The sequence below is a fragment of the Rana temporaria genome, chromosome 1, assembly GCF_905171775.1.
Source record: "Rana temporaria chromosome 1, aRanTem1.1, whole genome shotgun sequence".
Taxonomy (NCBI): domain Eukaryota; kingdom Metazoa; phylum Chordata; class Amphibia; order Anura; family Ranidae; genus Rana; species Rana temporaria.
The window spans coordinates 87,662,897-87,687,344 of record NC_053489.1 but is presented as its reverse complement, the minus strand read 5'-3'; the positions used below and the strand labels follow the sequence as shown (position 1 = coordinate 87,687,344).

The 24,448-nt window shown below is 41.7% G+C and overlaps 1 protein-coding gene across 6 annotated transcripts in view; it reads left to right on the top strand.

Moving 5' to 3' along the window:
- The window catches only part of MAST4 (microtubule associated serine/threonine kinase family member 4), a 742,993-nt gene that overhangs the window by 595,264 nt on the left and 123,281 nt on the right, over nucleotides 1-24,448 (top strand). For all 6 annotated transcript variants that reach the window (XM_040339988.1, XM_040339978.1, XM_040339995.1 and 3 more), the window contains 2 exons: nucleotides 469-538; nucleotides 5,316-5,394. In XM_040339988.1, coding sequence (XP_040195922.1) covers nucleotides 469-538; nucleotides 5,316-5,394 — 149 coding nt within the window. The remainder of the gene's footprint in view (nucleotides 1-468; nucleotides 539-5,315; nucleotides 5,395-24,448) is intronic.

Below are 24,448 nucleotides of genomic sequence, written 5' to 3'. Positions count from 1 at the left end.
GCCAGAAATGCTAGGGAGTGATTTCTTGGCAGAATAAAGCAAGAAGACATGGACGGATGGGTGAGTTTGTTTTGAAAGTGAAGAAAAATGAATAGGGTTTTGTGGTTTGTGGTGCTCGGATGCTGTGTAGTTCCGCTTCAAGTTGACCATTGGATAAAATAATTTTTTTTAGCAGGTTTTATTCATTAGTGATGTGACTTTTAAATGCATGTATTATTACAGTGATGTGAAAGCCTGTTTGTTCAGACTGTACTGTACTTTAAATATAAGAGATCTAAGAAAACGGCCAGCACACTGGATGAGAGGTTAATACTTTGACCTTGAGGCTGGTATCTTCACAAAGAACACCATTTACGCAGAATTTGCACATTCTTTTTTCCACGCTGCCATTGATGTGTATATATTTGCATGTACAGTATATAGTTGTTCGTATAACACTTCTTCATTTTTCTTCTTGTCTCCCTATAGGGACCAGCCCACAAGACAGCCCAAGGAACTTCTCCCCCAGCGCCTCGGCTCATTTTTCATTTGCACGAAGGTAGTAAAACAGTCCCCAAGTATACAGAGCACAATTTTTCTTCCAATAGCTCCTAATTAGCATCCTAATCTTATCTAATTACTTTCTAATGCTTGGTAGTGAGGAAAGGACGCATTATTCATGATTATTAATTTGCATGAAGAGTTTATTGTACATATGCTCGCAGTAGGTGTTGCTTTTAAATAAACACCCTGTCATTCTGTATTTTATTTACTATCCTGTCAAAATGCTGACAGGCCTGTGTGTTCATATGGCTGCTTGTTATACAGTTTTATGGCTATGACCGCTATTCTTGTAGCAGAAACGACCTTTTGCATTTCTACATAGAGAGACGAGTAAAAATATGATGTAATGGAGAGGACATGCACTATATGGACAAATGTTTGTGGACACCTGGCCACTACATCTTCCTTTATGATCAAAAATATGTAGACATCCCTCCAAATGATTGTGTTTAGTTGTTTCTACTATAGGATTCTGGCATTGCTATAGTAGACAAGCACATTTCAGACAATTGTGTGCTTCCAACCCGATTTTTTGCATAGTGTATGGCCAGCATTAGGCTTGGTGGTCAGTGGTAGTAAAAAGAATTACATAGTGCCTGTGGTCAGTAGGAGGAGGAATAGAGCCTCGTTGGGGGGGGGCATCCCATTGCTGGTGAAGTGGAAGGAATAGTGCCCCATAATCAGTGAAGTGAAAGGCATAGTGCCCTACTGGTGATATCAGTGGGAGGAATAGTGGTCCAAAAGTCCAGATAAAGGCAAGCAAAAGTCTGCAGCTGGCCCAGGGGCCACAGTTTGTAGACTACCAAATTAGATGTTCTTAAATGCTTATGGTCTTTTAAATGAGAGAGGAAAAACAAAATGTAATGGTTAGGTGTCCACAAATTCTAGATTTTGCAAGTCTCATCTATTTCAACAGGATGTGAAAGATATATTTTTTTTGTTTTTTTTTAATTGCTTTAAGTAAAAGGATTATTAATTTTTAGACAAGGGAAAACATTGTAAACCTACAGCAGAGATTGTACATGTTTGAAAAGCTTTGCATGCAGCAGCAAGCATTTTTATCTCCTGTGTACATTCAGTATTGATTGATTGCTAATTCCTTGGGAGATAAAGCACAGATTGGGCGCAACGCTTACAAAAATCAGCCTAATGCTCCAAGTCATTTACTTTACTAAGTACTTGAAAAGCCCATTATAAAATTAGAAAGATTAAACTTTGCCAAAACAACTTTGAAAAAAATGGAAGTGCTAGCTTATACTATGCATCTTTGTGAAAAATGATTAATTGTTCTGTTACCCTTCATAACTGTTTTTGGATTTTGATTGTAAAACCATAATGTGGATTGTTGGGTTATCTTTTTTTTTTTTTTTTAATGATAAAAAAAGTTAAAACAAAGAAAAGAAAGGTATGCATTACCCATACTATACATACTAATGTCTTTACTTATTTTAAAGGATAAGTCCACTCTAACACTAAGGCCCCGTACTCACGACCAAACATGTCTGCTGAAACTGGCCCGCAGGCCAGTTTCAGCAGACATGTTTGGTCGTGTGTGGGCGCGAGCGGGCCGAATTCCAGCAAACATTTGCCCGCCGGGCCTTTTCCCAGCAGACAAATATTCGTGGACTTGTTTTAAAACAGTCCGCTGGAATTCGGCCCGCTCGGACATGTACGGTCGTCAGTACAGACCTACCGTACATGTCCAGGCGCCCGCCGTCCCTCGCATGCGTCGAATGACTTCGACGCATGCGTGGAAGCATTTTAAAGGCGGGCCGCCCACGTCGCCGCGTCATTGTCGCGGCGACACCGCGTCATCGACGCGGCGACACCGCGGACACGCCCCGCGTATTGTTTACGCGCGGACTTCTGTACGATGGTGTGTACAACCATCGTACAGAAGCCCTCTGGCAGACATGTATGGTGGAAACGGTCCGACGGACCGCTTTCACCATACATGTTTGCTCGTGAGTACCCGGCCTAACATCTCTACATCTACAGACATCCACAATCTAAGACTAACCTATTTTAGTAGAATCAGTATACGTACCTTTTTTTTAAGCCAATCCGATCCGGTCCCACCAGAGGCAGCTCTAGGCTTTGTGAGGCCTTAAGCAAAAACTTAGACCTGGGGGCCCCACTCGTGCCCATAATGGGTAAAAAAAATTCAAGCAAATAAAAATGGCTGCAGAAAGTTGAACGGATCTATCCCACAGTGATTCAACAGAGGCAAATAAGTCGGCCGCGAGGCCCCTGTGAGTGCAAGGCCTTATTAAAGAGCCACGTCTGGGCCCCACACTGAGCTGGAAGCCATGGCTTCTCTGTGTAGGTGGGCGCAGAGGACACATCTGACAACGGAAGCCCCATAGTTAGTCTATGGGTGACATTGCTTCCCATTCATTTCACAGAGGTTGCCGGCTGTGTGCTCTGCAGAGCTTCCGCCACTGAAGATCACACTGAATTGGCTTCAGAAAAGGTATGTATACTGATTCCTTCTTTACAGGGTTAGATAGGTTAGTCTTAAATCATGGATGTCTATAGATGTAGAGGTTTTAATGTTAGGGTGGGCTTCCCCTTTAAGCTTGGGCTTAAACAATTGGTTTCTATAGGCAGCAGTCTATTTCCTTTCTTGCCGTTCAACATGTAACTCAAGTATTTAAATGGGTCTTGCTAAACTTGCATACAAACACAGGGCGACTAATCACTGTGAATGCACCTATTTTAGTGTACTAACGTCCCGATAAAGTGACAATCGAAGTTAAAGGACTAATAAATTGAACTTTTGGCGGTACAGGTAGTTAATGTAAAAGATCTATAAATATGTATTTAGAAAAAACGCATAAATAGAAACTTGTATACACAATTTCATAAGACAATGACAGCATATGATTTCAGTCCATGTACCATAAAGTAAGAAGAGGGTCTATACTTATGCAAATACATTCATAACATAAGAATGCATAGCATCAGAAAGGTATGTAAGAAACTCTTAGTGTTTGAGCTACACACAGGATTGCGGTGCCTGTGTATGGACCCCCTCCGCTCTCTGGTCTCTCCCCCTGGCTGATTTTGTTGCAACCGATCAGACACCGTCATACCCATTGATAGAACTACCCTTCTGTCTGTTGATGCTGAGATGGTTACCTCCTTTCCAATGCTTGGCCATCTGGCAATTTATTTTTTGGAGCCTATTCAAGCCTAGGGTGTGCCAGAGTGATCTCGGTCTGGGCCTTTACGCCCATCCTTTTCCACTGTTTACCAACAGCTTGTGTTACAGCCTAACCTTTTGACTTCTACACACAACAAGCACCTACCACATGCCCAGGAGGCTGGTTAGGTATAAAGCGTTGTACAGTCCCTACCCCACTATCAGTGTCTGGATCAATGTATTTTTCGAGATTGGATTGATCCACTCCTATGCCCCTGATGAAGAGTCCTGTACGCGAAACATGACAAGAGTAAAAGAAAGATCTACTATTACGCATATTGGATTCAGCTTCAAACACTAAGGGCCAGATTCTCGTACAGCAGCGTATCTTTGCAGCGGCGTAACGTATCCGATTTATGTTACGCTTCGGCAAACTTAGACGGGCAAGTGCAGTATTCTCAAAGCACTTGCTCCGTAAGTTGCGGCGGCGTAGCGTAAATCGTCCGGCGTAAGTCCGCCTAATTCAAATGTGGGACAGGGGGGCGTGTTTTATGTTAAAGTTATGTGACCCGACGTGATTGACGTATTTCACGAACGGCGCATGCGCCATCCGTGGAAATCTCCCAGTGTGCATTGCTCCTAATACGCCGCAAGGACATATTGGTTTTGACGTGAACGTAAATTACGTCCAGCTCCATTCACGGGCGAGTTGCGCAAACGACATAAAATTTTCAAATTTCGTTGCGGGAACGACGGCCATACTTAACGTTGGTACGCCGCACTTACGCCACCATATAGCAGGGGTAACTTTACGCCGGGAAAATCCTAATGTAAACGGCGTAACTGTACTGCGTCGGCCGGGCGTACGTTCGTGAATTCGCGTATCTAGCCGATTTACATATTTTGACGCGTAAATCAGCGTACACGCCCATAGCGGCTAGCGTAAATATGCAGTTACGATCCAATGGCGTAAGAGACTTACGCCTGTCGGATCTAAGGGAAATCTATGCGTAACTGATTCTAAGAATCAGGCGCATAGATACGACGGCGCAACTCAGAGATATAACGGCGTATATGGAGATACGCTTTCGTATCACGTTTGAGAATCTGGGCCTAAGAGTTTCTTGCATACCTTTCTTATGCTATACGTTCTTATGTTATGAATGTATTTGCATAAGTATAGACCCTCTTCTTACTTTGTGTTAGATGGACTGAAATCATATGCTGTCATTGTCTTATGAAATTGTGTATACAAGTTTCTATTTATGCGTTTTTTATAAATAAATATTTATAGATCTTTTACATTAACTACCCGTGCTGCCAAAAGTCCAATTTATTAGTCCATTAATTTCCATATAACTCAAGTAGTTTTTCATTCTCTGGATTTTTTTGCCCATTTTTTATTTTAGTATTACGAGACTCGTATGTCAACATTTGCTGTAAATCAATCTGTTACAGCTTATTGAAAGAGCAGTATGGTAATGATTAACAGCGTAACAATGCAGACATATAGCAGTATGCATTTATGGTAGAAATTAAAGTTGTCGCTGAATGTGAACAATTTAACTTTCATGTAAAACACATTGGTTGATGGCATTGTTTTTTTTTTTTTTTTTTTGCTAAACAGGACAGATGGACGACGCTGGTCTTTGGCATCCCTGCCCTCATCCGGCTATGGCACAAATACACCAAGCTCCACCGTGTCTGTAAGTACTGCTACTATTATTTTTTTCTGACACCTGCTTCTCTTAGCAAAGGTGGCAATAGATATCCCACAATTATACACTCAACCTGTCCCAATTTGGGCAACATGTTTATGGCTGGCAATTCCCCTTGCAATACATTACATACAAAGGGAATGGATTGTTTAGGGAGAGTTTCTACTATGTAGTTTGGGTAGCTCTAAATGGAATTTCATAGATATTGTACAATCAGCTTGTATTGTGTGTGGCCAGCTTTGGAGGGTGATTGGCTGTGGTGGATCATTTCTGTCTATTTTTTACTTTTCCCCTGTGATAAGCCAGTGCAAGGAATTTGTATGCTGGATGAATTAAGGCTACTTTCACACTCAGACCGTCTGAGCGTTAGCGGTAAAGTGGCGCTGTGCAGGTGGCAGTGGGGTGCTTTTAACCCCAAAGTATGGGTTAACATGGGGTTAAAAGCGATGCAAACCGTCACTGCAGAAGCGCTGCACAATTGATTTCAGTGGGCAGGGCGGTTTGGGAGCGGCGTTATACACTCCTCGCGGACTGCCCCAAAGTGAAAGCACTCAGGCTTTCACATTGGGGTGGCATGAGATGCTTTACAGGCGCTATTTATAGCGCTAAAACGCCTGTAAGGCTACTTTCACACTCAGACTGCCCGAGCAGCGCTGTGCTGGCGGGGTGGTTTTAACCAGGGGTTAACAAGAGGTTAGCAAGCGCCCGCAAAGCACCTCTGCCAAAGCCCTTTGCAGGCGCTTTGGCAACGCTGCCCATTGATTTCAATGGGCAGGGCGGTGCGATGTATACATCGCTCCTGTCCCCCCCCCCAAAAAAAAAGATGCTGCTTGCGGGACTTTGCAGACCGTTCTGCACGTGCACAGCCCCAGTGTGAAAGCACTCAGGTTTTCACACCGGGGTGGCATGAGAGGCGCTTTACAGGTGCCATTGATGGCGATAAAATGCCTGTAAAGCGCCTCAGTGTGAAAAGGGTCTATGTGTTGGACTGCTAGTTTACACATATTTTGTTTAGTGTTGTGATGGTCATTATGATAGATTATAGGTCATCCATTTCTTCAAAGAGGATATAAGAAACAATTAGGGACCATTCATACTTTTGCATTGATGAATAGCATCACAGCACAAAGATCAGGTGCATTAATATGCATTCTGGCAACACATGTTGTAGTGCTCTTTGTCACAACACATGGCAATGCACTTGCTCTGTGTGTGGCTTGTTGCGGAGCTGTTTATTGCGAGTGACACCCTAATGCATTGTGCAGTATAGCCTGACCCACTGCAGCGTGCCATGACCCACATACCATATGGTGTGGTGTGCTGCATTGTTTAAAAACAAAACAAAAAAAAACACGCATTTTATATGTTGTGGGTTAGCATCCCATTTTAGTGAATGTGCCGTTTAACAAACTGTACCTGAAAGGAAAGTCGTGTGAATGGGCCCTCAATGTTTAGCAGCCAAAAGTCTTGTGTGAGGTCCACATGATCCTCTCACAGGATCTAATATCCCATTGTTCCAAAGGATTTGTAATTCTACCCAGCCAGATTTAGGATTTTAACATCGGCCTCACATTTATTTCCTGCTTTCCATGTCTGCCTCCAGCCATCTCACCTGACAATCGACCCATGTCATTTTATTTATTTTTTGGTCCAGTTAGCAGTGAAGTAATCAGAACATAGCAAAGTTACAGTGATTGTAAACCCATGCATATACTCAGTGAAGTAACAGGGCCCCAGGTGATACACAGAGATGAAGCATATCCCCCTGTATAAGTTGTACCTGTTTATCAGCAGTCTTCTCTTCTATAAATCGATTTAAAGTGCAGAATTTTAAAGCTTGTCTGGGAGTTCAGAAACAATGGGTCAGACAGCTGAAGTTACACTCTGCAGGGCTTAGTGAGGAGAGGTCTGAGAGCTGATTGGGGGGAAGGGACACGCCCCCCCTTCACAAACTCAGGAACAGAGCTAAGACTGTCAATCAGCTTGAGGGCCCTCCTCTGCTGCCATTTTCCTCTTGGTGTCAGGAAAACTTGGAATGAAGCAGCGGACAAAAATTACACTTGGTGTTCTTAGTGATTGTAGCGTCTCGTTTTTTTTTTTTTTGTAAAAAAATAACAAACATGTTATACTTATCTGCTCCGTGCAGTGGTTTTTCACAGAGCAGTACAGATCCTCCTCATGGCACAGCGCTGCTGTCTTCAGCCAATGAAGAGGAGAGTCCCAGGCAGCCAAGACACTCCTGCATCATCGCTGGACAGAGATGGGGCTCAGGTAAGTATTAGTAGGGCTGAGGGGCTGCTGCATATAGAAGGCTTTTTATCTTAATGCATAGAATGCATTAGGATACAAAAAAAACGTCAGCCTTTACAATAACTTTAATTGAGAAAGTACACACTATAGAAGAATATGCTTTGTTTATATCTTGGGTATACAAGCACTTTAAGATGGAGTAGTAGAGTGATGGTGTATCAGTAAGCCTGGACATAGATGATACGATTTTTTTTTTCCTGCCACCACAGGTACCATAAAGAAAAACCACTCCATTCCCCCCATCATCACAGTCCTTGTTGATGGGGGGATGCCTTCTGCTATGCTATTGTATAGCCACTGACAGTAATTGTGTATATAAAAATTTGATGTGCTGGTTGTTCCCAGTTAAACAATTGATCAGCTTGAGCACAATCAGCCTGTCCATGCATGGTTCAAACCTCGGATGGTCCCTGCTGAACTGGCTAAGACTTGAAACGTCTGTGGCTGGCTTAAGATTGACTGAACAGATTGGGCTGAATACGTTGAACTACAATTTTTGAGAAATATGGAGGCGGTAGTTGCCAGTAATTCCATCCAAAAGTACAGGGTTCCTAACTATCCAGCCAATCAATATAGACTTCACATTTGGATACAAGTGGTAGTATCCAGCTGAGTGTTGATATAAAGACTACATTTTGTTTTAGGCTGGGTACCATAGGTGTGCGCAGCCTGTTGCATTAGGGTGTGCACCGGAAAGCTCAAAAACATGGTACAGATCTCTCACTGTGTTCATTCAGAAAGGGAAGGGGCCGGTAAATGACATGACCCCTTCCTCCACTCATCCTAAAATATCATCTATGTGTGCCCACTGCAGTAGCCAATTGGAGAGTAGGAAAGTCAGCCATGCTGTGGGAGGGGACACCAGGCAGTAGGGGGAATCTGCACTGCAGGGAGTGATTAGGGTGTGCCTGGGCACAGGATACTGTGACCGGCTCCCTATGGTGCCGGTCCACACATCTCCGGGAGCGTCTGTGTAACGAAATTGCACAGGAATTCTGTGCGGTTTTAAACTCCGTTTCAGGTTCGAATTCAGCCAAAAATTCAGACCGGATTCATCCCTGAAACGGAGAACGGGGACGCACCGGACCCCTGCTGTGAGCCGCCTCCGTCTGCAGTGGGAACCCAGCCTAAAAGTTAAATATTTCATTAATATGACATAACTGGTCATGTACAAAGTTCTAAAATGTCTCCAGAGTTTATTTGCTGGCTAAATCAATAACATCTTAACAGTTTACACTTAATAAGCATTAGCTATTCATTTTTATCACCCATCCACGTCATGGCAGCTTGTAGACATTGTTACCGGTGCACGTTTATTGATTTCTCCCAAGGAATCTCTCCCTGTATGGTGCTGCTGTGAGCCACTCCTTTCCTGTCTGCAGTATGAGTGATGGGCCCGGCTGGGTGCTAGCTTGTTCGGGAACAGGAAAAGCAACAAGATCTGCATTTTAATCACCACACCTCATAATGAGAATGTACAGGCTGCCTCTGTCAGAACACACTGACTTCATCTTCTTTTCACAAGTTTATCCCTTGTACCACAAAGGCTCTGCTTGGGACTCCATGTTCCTTGCACAAAAGCTGGCACACTGTTGTCTTTTCCAGACACGCATTTGTCTCTTCTCTTCATTTGTGGTTATTGTATGAGGTTCAGAAAGAGAACTGTATGGTTTTCTATAGCAGACAATGCTGTACAGTGTGTACATGTATGGGACAGAGCATTCTTAACTCCTGCATTCTTTTTTTTTTTTTTTGCTTTTAAGAATTATGGTCATTTTTTTAGCCTCTTTTTACTGAATAAAACTAAAGCAGATGCTGCTATCAAAAAAAATGAATCGCCTTTAAAATCAGCCTGTTCTTTAGATACAGCTGCCCCATAAATAATTGTTACTATATAGATGTATTCACTAAATATTAATTGTCAGAAGATAAAGGTTCCAGCGCATGTAGGTTATGCTGTCACAACCCTTATTAGGGCCATTTTTTCTTTTAGGTTATGCTTTTTCGGTCAACACTATATGGAACCTCGATGATTCTGAACCTCAATGCCCTGCTTCTCATTGCTTGTGAAAAGATTTCACACATAGGTGTGTGCCCCATTGCATTAGGGTGTGCACCCCAAAGATCAAACACATAGTACTGACCACTCATGATGAAAGGGAAGGGGCCGGTAAGTTACATATTTACTGGTCCGTATCCCAACAGCAACAGCTGGAGGGAGAGGAAGCTGTAAGCGCTGCGGGGGGAACCAGGGCAGTAGGGGGAATCTGTGCTGCACAGGGTGATAAGGCTGTGCCTGGGCACACCTGGCACACCCTGTGTGCACGCCTATGCTTTCACAGCAAAATGGGCTACTTGCTGATCTGCATATTGTAGAGAAAGGGCCTTTCAGCAGTTGTAACATGCTGGAAAAGATCTCTACAAACTACAGTAAGCATCTCTGAAATGTTCATTATAACTATACAACATGCTGAAATTATCATTACCCACGGTGCCTAAATTATTTATAAAGAGAAAAACTAAAAAATGATAGGCCTTTTAAGGTACCTATATACATTTTTTTTTTTTTTATTAAACCCAGATTTTGTTTTGTGAAAGCGGACTCATACAAAAAAAAAAACATCCTAAAAGAAATTTACAATGCCATGTTCCTTCAAATATAAGGAAGTCCCTCCTGGCTCGCTGGTTTTTAATGTTTTATTTTCATTTTTTTTTTTTTTTTTACATGATGGAACACAATAGTATGACAAGTTATCACGTTATGAAAACCTCAATTGGTAGAAACATGTAGAATGAATATGGAAGAAAGTGCAAATTACACTAGAAATGCAATAATAATAATAAAAAACACATTGTTATGATAGAGTCTAAGGGTCAACACACCCTTTAACGACTTCAGCCCCAGAAGAATTTACCCCCTTCCTGACCAGAGCACTTTTTGCAATACGACACTGGGTCGCTTTAACTGATAATTGTGTGGTCATGCGACGTTGTACCCAAACTTAATTGACGTCCTTTGTTCCTGAAGGCAAGGATTGGTAAGATTTGGCATATTTAGCTGCGTCTGGTTATTTCCATATTCATGATGCCACTTTTATGCATAAAAAGTCAGCAGGGTTGACTTTCTAAAGCATTCTAAAACTGGAATGTGCAAAATCTGGTGCAGCTGTGCATAGAAGCCGATCATTTTCTTGTGAAAGCTTAATGGAACAAACTGAAGTTAGAAGCCGATTGGCTATCATGCACAGTTGCACCAGATTTTTCACTCTCCAGTTTTAGTAAATCAGTCCCAACATGTACCAGGAAAAGGCAGTTTGTAACTATTAAATCTGTAAACCTCTGGGAATTGATTTTACTTTTACAGAAACCCAGCATTAGTGTCAAATAGAACTTGTAGTTATTAATGGATTGAGGAGTATTAGCAAGGCGTGCTGATTCAGGTGTGGAAAGTGTTTACCCAGAGGCGACGGAAGATTTCATCCGAAGGTCAGCCGTGTCAGAAGTGTATCATCTGTCAGGACAGGGATACTTATGAAATGACAGGAGAAATGTTGAAATACTCTGGCAGGGGAGTGCCACCCTGCAGCTGCTAACTGGTTATGCCAGGAACCAGTGCCAGCAGATCCAGGTTAGGTAGGGGACAGGTATCCTTTAAAGGAGTACGTAGACAATAAAAAAAAAGCATTAAGCCTTTTATCCATGTCTTTGTTTTTGGGTAAACTGCTTGGAAGAAAGAAATAATCTTTCATAAATATTTGTTAGAAACAAAAAATGTATACAGTGAGTGGGGAAGATCACTGTTATTATTGACATGTGATTGATGCATAAGCCAGCAAGTATGATGCAATATAATACATTTCATGCAGACCAGGGAATCCATTAAAAGTCTGACTCCCATCTATGTGATAAATTAGCACCTCTTTCCTTATTAACATTATGGTGGAACCAGGGCTGGACTGGGACAAAAATTTGGCCCTGGACTTCATCCAGACTGGCCCACTTTCACAGGTCTCTCCCATGAGGGCCGGACAACTCCCGCACCTCCCCCGGCCACCCAAGCCCCCTCTACCCCTTCACTAGCCACTAGCCATTCGACTTTATTAGAGTAGAACGGCTGGTACTGGTACTCTTATAGGCAGTACCAGTGGGGAAGCTAGACATTATTTCACCCGGGGCAAAGAATCAGTTCGGTGCCCCCCCTTATGGGACAAGATTAGGCAGAAGTGATGAACTCCCACGCCATAGCTGTTGGGTCAGCTGTCTGTCCCCCCCTCATGCTCCTCTGTCCCCTCCCACATGCTCCTCTGTAGTCCCAATGGCCAGTCCATCCCTGGGTTGAACTTATTTTTAAATTTGTGGCAGCAAAAGCAACACAATGTAAAAGTTTCACACTTATCTAAATTTGTTGCATTCATCAGAAACGGCAACCGAACGATCTCAAGGTTTTCATGAGTTTGGAGCAGGAATTTGTACTCAGCCAGAAAAGTTTCAAAACTGCTTTATTGCATCGCTCAGAATGATTTACGTACCACATAGCATCTGCCATTGGCCCAGTTTTGGGGAGTTTGAGTGGATCTGTTGTCAGTCTGTGTAATATTGTGTTTTTGCTGCAGATTTGTTATTACTAATACATATGCATCGGGTGAACAAGGTAGAATTCATTTTTTTTACTAAGTTGCCCTCAACTATATAGGCAGGTACCATTGTTTAGTCCTGGCCACAGTTCTCCATTAAACTGCTGAAGATGAATATTTATTTTTTTATCTGCAAAATAAAATTTGAGTTCTGATAGAATTACATACTTCTGTACTTTCCCTTGTGGCCATTGAGAGTCTCATCAAGTTGATGCATGGCTTGTCCTTGTGAAATCGGACTGCTTTCTCTCTGCTTGTGCAGGCTGGTTACTGTTGTGACTCTCCAGATCATCTTACTGAAAGTGACAGCGTGTGTCACTCTGCATCCTTTACTCAAGTCTTTTGCACACACTGGGAATACCACTTTACATTTCCTGCTCTACATACATCTCTTAAATTATTCTTTGGTGTGTTTGACCTATATCTGTGTAGACAGGTCATAGTTTATCGATGCAGCTTCTGGTTCTCTGGCTTCTCTCAAGCGGCTTTTTGTGCAGCATAAAATATCCTATATTCCTTTCCTATAAAGATGTCAGCAAGTTAAGGATCTTTTCTTATGAATTATTGATTTTGTTACTTTTTGTACAACTATTATTTTATTTCTGGAAAGTTATAGATGTTAGCATGGGCCATGGTGCAGCAGACCTTCATAATCTGTCGCAATACCCTCCACAATTTTGGTTTCCTACAAGAGTCAAATCAAATCAGGCTTGGAGATGGTGGAGAGTTTATCCTATGCTGAATAATTAGGCAACCTGGAAAGATTTACTTCAAGACGCACACATGCCGATTGACCAAATCGTTCAAGAACAAATATGACTAGAACTGCGTATTGGAATGTATGCTTGTGATTGATCAGATTCCACGTTTGATAGATGCCAACCATCAAATGTCTAATTGCTTGTGTTGGATTGGATATAATAAGGCACATTATCAACAGGACATATTCTTTTTCATGTTCTGAGTTGCTGACTTCTGGAGCAACAGTTTTAATGATCCTTTTATACCCTTTCTTATGATATGACATTGATATCTAAATTCATGTAGAGTGTCCGGCTTGACAGACTGGCATCTGTTTCTAAATAGTTTGGGGGCATAATTCTCATTCAAGCATTTGTTTCCACCTCCCCTATTTCATCTCACATGAATCATCACTAGTTTTAGCGGATGTGAAGGGCTAGACTCATCAAGCATCAGCTTTACATTACAGATTTATAGGAATAACAGAGTGTTCCATGAGTTGTCAGTGACAGCAGAACATGTCATATCCTCCTATCTATTTCTTGTACACTATTATCACATCATCTCATTGTTGTTTCAGTTCCTTGCAGCATTGTGTTGGTTTGGCATTGTGTCATTTATTCCATAGTCATGGCTTCATCTAATTCATATCTGTCTTGTTTAAAGGGGAAACATACATTTCCTCACAGATGAGGCTGTTAGGACTACCTACCAGCCTTAAATTTCACATATATACCACAGTGGCATGTGGATAATTGCCATTGTGTAGTCTACTTATTGTCTGCTCTGACCAGGTTATGTGATTTTATGTAGGGCCTGGACACCTTGTATAAAAAATAAGGTACATGCCAATAAAAAAAAAAAATGTTTGAGTAAAGTGTATATGATTTGTGGATCTTGTGTCCACTTTAGGCTTGGTTTACACTAGCCGACTCCAAAGTTGCATGATTTTTCATGCAACTTTGGAGCTTGACTTTGAGGCTTGATTCACGCTTGTATGACTCCAAAGTTGTGCTGTCCTACGAGTGCATCTTAACGCAACTTTGAATGGGTGCAATTTGGATACGGCTTTGACCAGTGATAATGGACAACTGTTGCATGGTATAAAATTCAGGTACGTCTTTCATGCAACTTTTGATGGTTAACTTTGAAGTCTATGGCTCCCAAATTACATTAAAGTCGGACCAAATAGTGCATACACTACTTTGAAGTTGCTGCAACTTTAAGTTGTGCATATGTGAATGATTATCATTAGAAAACATGGAGAATGACTTGTCATGGCACTTTAATGTCCAAAGTTGCATGACAAGTCACACAAGTGTAAATGGAGCCTGAAGTGACTTTGATATGACTGACACAGAGAGTTTAAAAGTCTTATCGAAGTAGTGCAGGAACCTTTTCTGAAGTGCCAGTGACTTCAGTAGTGTCCATTGGAAAGACATTTCACATGTTTTTCAACTTTGGGTCTCCAAGTCTGATCTTAAGACACAAGTGTGTGAACCAAGCCTAGTTCATGTCAAGTATTTCGCTAACCTTTTACTCTTGGGCAGGAGGCTTCAGAGTTGCACAGGGTGAGAAGACTCATGAAAGCAGGTCTATCAATCAGCTCTGCCCAATGCATGCTTTAAACTCTCTATGCAACTAATAGAATTTATTTCACTGCAGTTATACTCTTACCCCATGCAATGAAAAAAACACAAACCCCCCAAAATAATTACATTTTATGTAAATACAATAATAACAAATATGACTGTGCTGAGAATACAATATAATTCACCTAATAAAGGTGATTTGAGTTGACTTGGGAGCTCACTGATTTTTTACTTGGGTTAAATTGCTTTTTAAAATACTTATTTTTTTATGTCTCTGTAATCTCATAATCATGCACTGTTAGCCAGAACCATCTACTATGCTGGCAATTGAAGAGCATTAATATACAATACAATGCTATCATCTTTTTATGATACTATATAAAGTTTTGCAGGCAAAGGTTAAAAATGCAGATACATAAAATTATAATTTAAATATGTACATTAAGTTGCATAGCAAGGCATATGCAAAAAAACAAAAAAACAAAACGCAATTGGTGCTAGAAGCCTGCCCATAGGGGCTTAAAATCTCACTCTATTATATTAGTTTATGGACAAAGTTACAATAGTCAAAGAGCGACCAGTGCTTGAAAGAACACATGGGGTTTGCATTTTCGCATGCTCAGATATACGAGTACATTTAGAAAAGACAAGAATACCAGCAACTATAATGATATTGCAAACACAACAACCAAGTTAAAGATAACTAGTAGGACATTACCTAAGCAAGCTTTGTCTATTTAGTTGATTTTAAAGTAGATATACACCGATCAATTATAACATTATGACTACTGACAGGTAAAGGGAATAACATTGAATATCATTACAATAGCACCTGAAAGTGGGTGATATATATTAACACCAAGTTAACATGTAGTCCCTGAAGTTTATGTATTTAAAGCAGACAAAATGTGTAAGTTTTTGAGTGACTTTGACAAGGACCAAAGTGTAATGGCTAGATGACTGGATTAGAGCATCTCCCAAACTGCAACTTTGGGAAGGTCCCAGTCTGCAGTGGTCAAGACCCACCAAGAGAGGTCCGAGGATGGAAAACTGGTGAATTGACAACAGGGTCATGGGTGATCAATGCTTATTGGTGCACATGGGGATCGAAGGTTGGCCTGTGTAGTCTGATCCAATAGAAGATCTACTGTAGCATAAATTGCTAAAAAATGGTTAATGCTGGTTCTAATAGGTGTCAGAACACAGCGTATCACAGTTTATGTATGGGCCGATGTAGACGCAGACTAGTCAGGGTGCCCATGTTCACATCCAAAAGTGCCTACAGTGGGCTTGAACATCAGAACTTGTCCACGGAGCAATGTAAAAAAGGTGGCCTGATCTGATAAAATGCATATTTTTCTTTTACATTATATGGATGGCAGGGTGCGCATGTGTCGCACCTGGGAAAGAGATGGCACCAGGAGGCACTATGGGAAGAAGGCAAGCCCGCGGAGGCCGTGTAATGCTTTGGGCAATGTTCTGCCATTCATGTGAATCGTACTTTGAAGTCCATGCATGTTTGGGTCAGGGCTGTTTTGGCAGCAAAACGAGAACCTTCTCCATATTCGGTAGATGGGCATAATGTTATGCTGGATCTGTGTATAGGTAATTAGTGAAATCTCATATACATTTTAACCGGCTAATATAATTTGAAAGGTAATTTTCAATGTTTATAAATCTGTGGCTTTCATTATTCTAGTACTGCCATGTAGGTCATTGTGCAGATATTTCCTGTTATAGGGTAGTCAGTAGTCTGCTCCTGTCTCCCGATTGTTTTCCTGTGTTGTCCCCCTGTCACAGGCTCTCCATTGGAGAAAACTAGTGGCAAGTACATTGAACAGGATTAGCCCACTGTAGTTGCATCAGGAAATCTGCCCTGAATAATGTATGATGTGCAGCAGTTGCTGGAGCACATGCATGTAGACAGGGAGAGGCTACAGGACTTTGGCAGTACTGATATGCAATGTAATATAAGAAGGTTAAAGCAGTGATATATATATATATATATATATATATATATATATATATATATATATATATATATATATATATATATATATATATATATATATATATATATATATATATATATATATATATATATATATATATATATATATATATATATATATATATATATATATATATATATATATATATATATATATATATATATATATATATATATATATATATATATATATATATATATATATAATTTTTTTTTTTTTAAATTGCCTTTTTTTAGAATACATAGTGCATTAGTAATACATTTCTTAGAGTTCACATCTAGTTTAAATGCAAAATATCCTTGTTTTGACTGAGGGTGTACCTTTTAAAAGCCAATAATTAAGGCATACACTTACAGGACTGCCACAAGAAAACAGTCTTTACTTAAAGGGGTTGTAAAGCTTTGTGTTTTTTCACCTTAATGCATCCTATGCATTAAGGTGAAAAAACACCTTGCACTCTCGCCCCCCAGCCCCCCTGCCTTACTTACCTAAGCCACAAAACTCAGTGGGCTCGTTCCCGCAATGGTTTCCCCCAGCTTGAGGTGGCTCGTCATTGGCAATTGATACCAGCGCAGCCATTGGCTCCTGCTGCTGTCAATCAAATCAATGGCGTGGGGCGGGGCCGAGTGATACAGTCGGTGTCTATAGCCACCAGCTGTATCATGGGAGTGCGCCCGCAAGCTAACCCCCTTGGGAGAGCGCTTCCCATGAAGGGGGTTAGCTCTTGCGGGGAGGAGCCGAGACAGCCGCTGAGGGACCACAGAAGACCAGGATCGGGGCCACTCTGTGCAAAACGGACTGCACAGTGGAGGTAAGTATGACATGTTTGTTATTTAAAATATATATATATATATATATATATATATATATATATATATATATATATATATATATATATATATATATATATACCTTTACAACCCATTTTTTAGAAAGCCTCAAAATCGCTGCAGTTATAGTGGTTATGCTCTCCCTTGTAGTAGCGAAGCATTGCTAGTATGTACCTGAGACCTAAATTCACATTCCAGGCATCTGACTTTATAAGCCCCTTCCATGGTCTATTCTAATATTTGTGGATGCGAGTTTGTTGCTGACTCTTGTATTCCTCTATTCATCTTGTTTGACTTCCCATATACTAAGGTTACATAAGATGCCTTCTGCAGTCTCTCCTCATCTTTTACCATTCTCCTGCCCTCTTCAATCCCAAGGACATCAGATCCTTGAGATGTCCTGATAACGTACAAAGGAGATTTGTTTCTGACAATCAAATAGTGTAGCTAATCAGAAACTGTCAACACATGCTGCCTATATAGTCATAAAATATTTGATGTAGAGGCAACGAGTCTGCCCGTAATATATAAGCAATCAGAGGTAGCCTGCTCCCCTCCAATGAACCTTGCCACCAATCAGAGGAAGGTTTCTGATAAACATGACCCAAACACAATGTGATCTGGTTCAATCACCGGTATACTAAGCTTCCAAGATAATGAAGTGGGGTAAAATCCATGTATCTGAGACTCCCATCTTATCCAACCATATAAAATAATCCACAGCGGCATTCACAGAAATGCAGGGAACACACGCCAGAGTGCTGTGGAAGTAACTCACTCGGGAAGATGTTCACTGTATTTATGTCAGTTTTGCTCTACCGGTAGATCTTTTTTTTTTTTTTTTTTATCTGACAAACCTGATTGTGAATATAAGGTCTGGATAAAGATTGTATTAGTAGGAGTAAAGATTATGGCCCATTTCCTAAAGTGCTATTAAAGGCAAAATCAAATATGACATATCTTATTTATTGCAGGTACTGTACTTCTATAGCGATGTCAATTTATGCAGCGCTTTACATGCAGTATTTATTGTACTTTCATATCAGTCCCTGTAATTTTAACTGGCCATGCAGGGATCGAAATTCGAGATTCAATCCATGTATGGGTAGGCTTGTTTTACCCAAGTTGATCCGTTGATCAACTTGGGTATAACCAGCCTGTTAAATTTTCTACATACAACTAATGGCAGCAGCTATAGCCATTAGCAAAAATCATTGTGTTCTGCCCGTTTGGAAGGCTTCCTGCGCACCCCTGCTGGCTGAACACAATAGCTCTGTGAGAGGCATTCCCCAATAAACACTGAGGGGCAGATCCACTAAGATCTGCCTATGTTTAGGCAGGCGTAGCGTATCTAAGATACACTACGCCACTGTAACTTACTTTTTCTTCTTGTGAATTCTCAAAGAATCCGTGCGGTAAGTTACGGCGGCATAGTGTATCTATTGCAGCGTAAGGGCACGCAATTTTAAATGGGAGTGATGGGGGCGTGTTCTATGCAAATACGTCGTGACCCGACGTAAACAACGTTTTTTTTGAACGGCGCATGCGCCGTCCTTAAAATATCCCAGGGTGCATTGCGACAAAGTACGCCGCAAGGACGTATCGGTTTAGACGTGAAAGTAAATGACGTCACATTCCTATTCACGAACGACTTACGCAAACGCAAAATTAAAATTAGACGCGGGAACGACGGCAATACTTAACATTGAGTACGCCTCCATATAGCAGCTTTAACTATACGCCGGAAAAAGCCGAACGGAAACGACGTAAAAAAATGCGACGGCTGCTCGTACGTTCGTGGATCGTCGGAAATAGCTAATTTGCATATTCGACGCGGAAACACCACCTAGCGGAAGCCGAAAAATTGCATTTAAGATCCGACGGCGTACTAAGGCGTACACCTTTCGGATCTAACCCAGATGCCGTTGTATCTTGTTTTGTGGATACAAAACAAAGATACGACGCAGGAAATTTAAAATTACGCCGGCGTATCAATAGATACGCCAGCGTAATCCTTTTGTGGATCTACCCCTGACTGTATTGATGGGGGAATACAGCGATTTTCTTTCTGTCCACCCCTGAAAACAGGAAGGAGGAGGGGGGTGAAAAATCCATCTGGCAACTGAAGGCAGGCAGCTTTCCCTAACTCAAGCTGGAAAACCTGTGTACATTGTTCTGGCCAGCTTGGCAGGATCACGGGTAATAGAGTGAGACACCCGCTACATATCTTTCACTTGGATGTTATAAGTTGCACTGTGTAAATACAGCTGGTTAAAACAAAAAACGTGTCTGTCTTAATTTCAGGCTGCAAAGCAACATAATGTGTTTATTTTAAAGTGGTGTGATTTCTTTTCTATACCCACTGTATTTCCCAGCTCAATTTCTACTGTGTTTAAATGAAACTAATATAGAAGGCCCATGTGAAAGATGTCATACAGTTGTAATACATCTAAAAGATGCAGATAGTGGTGTTATAGACAAAATATGACTGTAGTTACTGATCCTGGAGAAATGCAACAATGGGCAGTAATGGGCTGACCACTTCTGCCCTGAGAGCGTGTCAGGTCACATACATAGTATGTTGTTTTTAGTTTAGTTGAGATCATAGGAGCTCATAAAGAGATAGCCATGTGTCATACAGGTCAACTTTCTTATCCGCCTGCAGGGTAGTTGTGTAACAGCCCTGAAATGTCAGTTTAATCTGCGACATAATTATATATGTGGATAGGTGATATTACCTCAACTGTTACAAAGGTGTGGTGCTTAGTGACCATGCTGTGACAAAGTATGTATGTCACAGAATGAGGTCCTGTCACCTTTTCAGTTCTGGCCATGTATTATAAAATAAAGACTAGTAATGTACAGTCCTTCCTTGCTTGATGTCCACTGAGAACATGTAACCCCCAATCATTTATCACGTTAAATTATCCCATGTAACTATCTGTAAATCAGGACAATGTGCTGTATTTATAGCTGGAAAATAAATATAAAACTGTGAATATGCACAAAGGTATTTTATCTGTGAAGGCTCCGTAGTTCTTTTTGACCTTTTAGTTCACGTTGGATCCAGAGGTGTATTTAAATTTTGTGCTGCCCTAGGCCTGACTAAATTCATGCACCCCCTAATTTAAATATGACCCACCCTTCCTGTCAAGGACACACCCCTTCCTATTTAAGACCCGCCCTGTCATCTGTAAACCACACCTTTTCCTATTTAGGCAGACCATGTCCTAGGGTTGTACATGATTAATAATTTTTGTTTGTGGCATAATTTGCTCTGTAAGACCCCTTTCACAATGAGGTGCTTTGCAGGCGCTATAGCGCCTGCAAAGCGCCCTGAATGAGCGGCTCCATTCACTCCAGTCTGAAAGTCAGAGTGCTTTCACACAGGAGCGCTGCGCTGGCAGGATGTCAAAAAAAGTCCTGCCAGTAGCTTTTTTGCAGCGCATTAGGAGCGGTGAATACACTGCTTCTAAAGTGCCCCTGCCCACTGAAATCAATGGGCAGCGCCGCGGAACCACCAGCAGCGCCCCGCTAACGACTGAAAAGCATCACAAAAGAAACAGTAAAGCGTCGCTAAAAATAGTGGCGTTTTACCGCCGACCCCCAGGCGCTGTGAGTGTGAAAGCACTCTTAACTGAACAGCTACCTAACCAGGTAGGGCAACACTTTTCCCTTATCTGTCAATTCTAGTACTCCTAAAGCATTTCAGACTCCAGCCACACTAAGCCATGTTTGTTTGCCCAGAACAGTTTGAGGTAAAAGTTTTTAGTAGTAATTAGTAGTTACAATCAAAATCAACTGGTAACTAACTACTGCTAGCAATACTTGTTACTAAAGCTGTCAGTGTCTGGGCATACACGTGTTTAAATTGGTCCTATTTCTTCAATACGTGATATATATATCTCTATACATCCCTCTCATCAATTTGTACCTGCTTCTGAGTGCTGCCTGAAGGTTTCCTCCACGGTCCCCATCGTTCTCCTCTCTCTCTCGCTCCTCCTTCTCTGTTTACAGAGGGACGACCCGTCCCGCCCAGAGCTAGAGCAGATGCCACGATGGTTTGCTGCGTGGAGGCTGGTAGGCGGAGCATTAGGGCCTGCTTCCACCAGCTAAACAACGTGCAAGGTGCATTAGGTGTATGGCCATCGATCGTTCGCTCCATTTATGGGGGGGGCACTGGCAGTCGCTCCCCACAGTATGCGGCGTGTGCCCGTGATACATAGCAAGGCAGCCAGCCACGGGAGGCGGCAGCCGGGCAGCAATCTGAGCGGGAGGCTGCATCTGAGTCGGGAGGACGGGTGGGGGGGTTTTCGTGTGGGGGGGCGGCGGAACGCCGCCCCACGCAAAATGCCACCCTAGGCCTTGTCGGCCTAGGCCAAGATACAGCTCTGGTTCGATCACAAACTCTTTTCAGTGAGAAGAGATATTTGTGTATTCTGTAGAGAACCAGTCGGTAATGACTTGTCATTGTCCAATTTCATTTTGCCTGTCAACAAAAAATAAAGAATAACCACATTGCTGATATCATCCATTTCATATTCTCCTTCAACTAACCTTCTGGCCTGACATTTAAGAGAGATTTCTACAATCTGAAACAGACATTTGTGCTTTGTAGACATGATTCTCTTACACTGGAGACATATGCAGCCATATAAACAACAAACTGTCTTTGATGGTGATTGGTGCTAATTTTTGTAGTCTTCAATGACAGCTGAAGAACATTTATTACATCATTTTTTCAAAAACCTGCTTATTTTGCTGGAGTAAAGTATTTACATTGGCTGAACATTAATGTCCATACGCAGGATTGGAGATGACCTTTGGACACTAATGCCGCGTACACACGATCGGTCAAACCGATGAGAACGGTCTGATGGACCGTTTTCATCAGAGCAAACCGATCGTATGTGGGCCCCATCGGTTAATTATCCATAGGTTTAAAAAAAAGTAGGGCTGTTACTGATCAAAATTTTTCTGTTCGATTAATCGTTTTTTTCTTTAATCGACTAATTTTGATTATAACGCACATACAGATCCAACTACTTTTAGCTGATCTCCTTGCAGGCTGATTCCAGTGCAGCTACCAACCACTGGAAAAATGGATAGCAGGATACAAAAAACACACAAAGGCAGCGCTCGATGGGAATAGCATTAAAACATTTATAGTCTTCAAGTAGGTAACCAAATAAATTTTGCACTGGAGATGAAATCGATGTAGCTACATAAACTGTAAATATGGTGCGAGTAATACCAAACGGTACCAAAAGCGTCATAAAAACATGTAGCTAAGTATGATACTGGTATAAAAATGTGTACAACGATGCCACTGCTGAATCCAGATGAGGATGGGTTAACATCAGTCCGTCGCCATGTAGATGTCCCATGAAGGGAACTATCGCAACTCCCAGTGGATGGCTGTAGAATCCCAGGCTGATGGAGGGAAGTGTAACAGCCCTTGCGTGTGGCAGATAGTGAGGTCCCGCCGGCATGCAGATATGAAGGCACAGCAAAGGAGGCCTTCAGATCGACACAGCAAGCCCCGCCGGTGTCCGTGACGTTACTGGATCTCTGACGGAACTCCCTGAAGGCCCAGAAGCCGGCGGAGAGGTGAGTAGCAATCAAAAGAATTTTAATCGATCAAAAAGATTAATCGATTGATTAAAAGTTAATTTGCACAGCCCTAAAAAAAAGCAATCTTGTTTTAAATTTAACCGATGGATACCTAACCCATAGAAAAAAAACGATCGGTTAAAAATCCATGCATGCTCAGAATCAATTCGACGCATGCTTGGAAGCATTGAACTTCGTTTTTTTCAGCATGTCGTTGTGTTTTACGTCACCGCGTTCTGACACGATCGGTTTTTTAACCGATGGTGTGTAGGCACGACTGACCATCAGTCAGCTTCATCGGTTAACCAATGAAAACGGTCCATCAGACCGTTTTCATCGGATGGATCGATCGTGTGTACAGGGCTTAAGTGTATGCTTTGTACTGTTAAAATGTGCAATGTTTAGGTTTGATGGCATCCTGTAAGCACACCTTTGTTTGGACATGGTAGCATACATAATAAAGGGTCGCTAATGAGATATATCTGAACATGCTTGAAAAAACATGAAGGTCAACGGATGTTTCAGGAATTGTGGTCAGCATAGGGATGATCTGCACATCTAGTGAACGTGCCCACGACTGACAGGTTTTGGTCAAGGGTGTTTGGCTTGTAGATGTAGGCTGGATCTCTTGCATTTCTCTGTACCGGGCCTTTTTGCACCTCAGCAGAAATTGGCTACATACTTTTTTATTTCTGCTTAACAGACCATTGCTCATGCCGGAAGACTGCATCTGTTGCCTTTCAGGGAGTGAAAACCCAGATGACCGCCATGATGGTTAATGAGCAGATGTCCAGTATTCTGAAGGAATGGTTTTCCAAGTTCCTTAACATTTGTAAATCTTGGAGAAGCTATTCCTTCTCATCTTTGCCTCCGACTTGCTATGGTTGTTTAAAATTGTTGACTGCGCTGTTCCCGAGTCCATGGTACCTTTTTACCCCCTTTGTCCTTCTCTCCCATTTTTCTTTTCCCTCTTCATTTCCCTTTCCCACCCCTAGTTTTCCCTTTCTCTTCCTAAATGACCTCCTATTTTGTTGGGGACTGTTGCCCCCTAGAATAAGCCGTGCGATGATGGGGATATTTGCTCTAATTTCCTTGCTGGTCCTCCTTAGTTTTAGTTGGAATTTTGTTGTTTTGACAATCCATCCATAATGCTTACATGTGCATGCTTTCATTTGTGAATGTTTAGCTCAGCCCCTGTGTGGGCAAACCCAGAGGTTATGTTTTTCATATGTTGATATAGAAACAACATGAAGGTGAGAATGGGCTTCTAACTGTTAGATGTGTGCATGCATGCCATGCTACAAGAACAA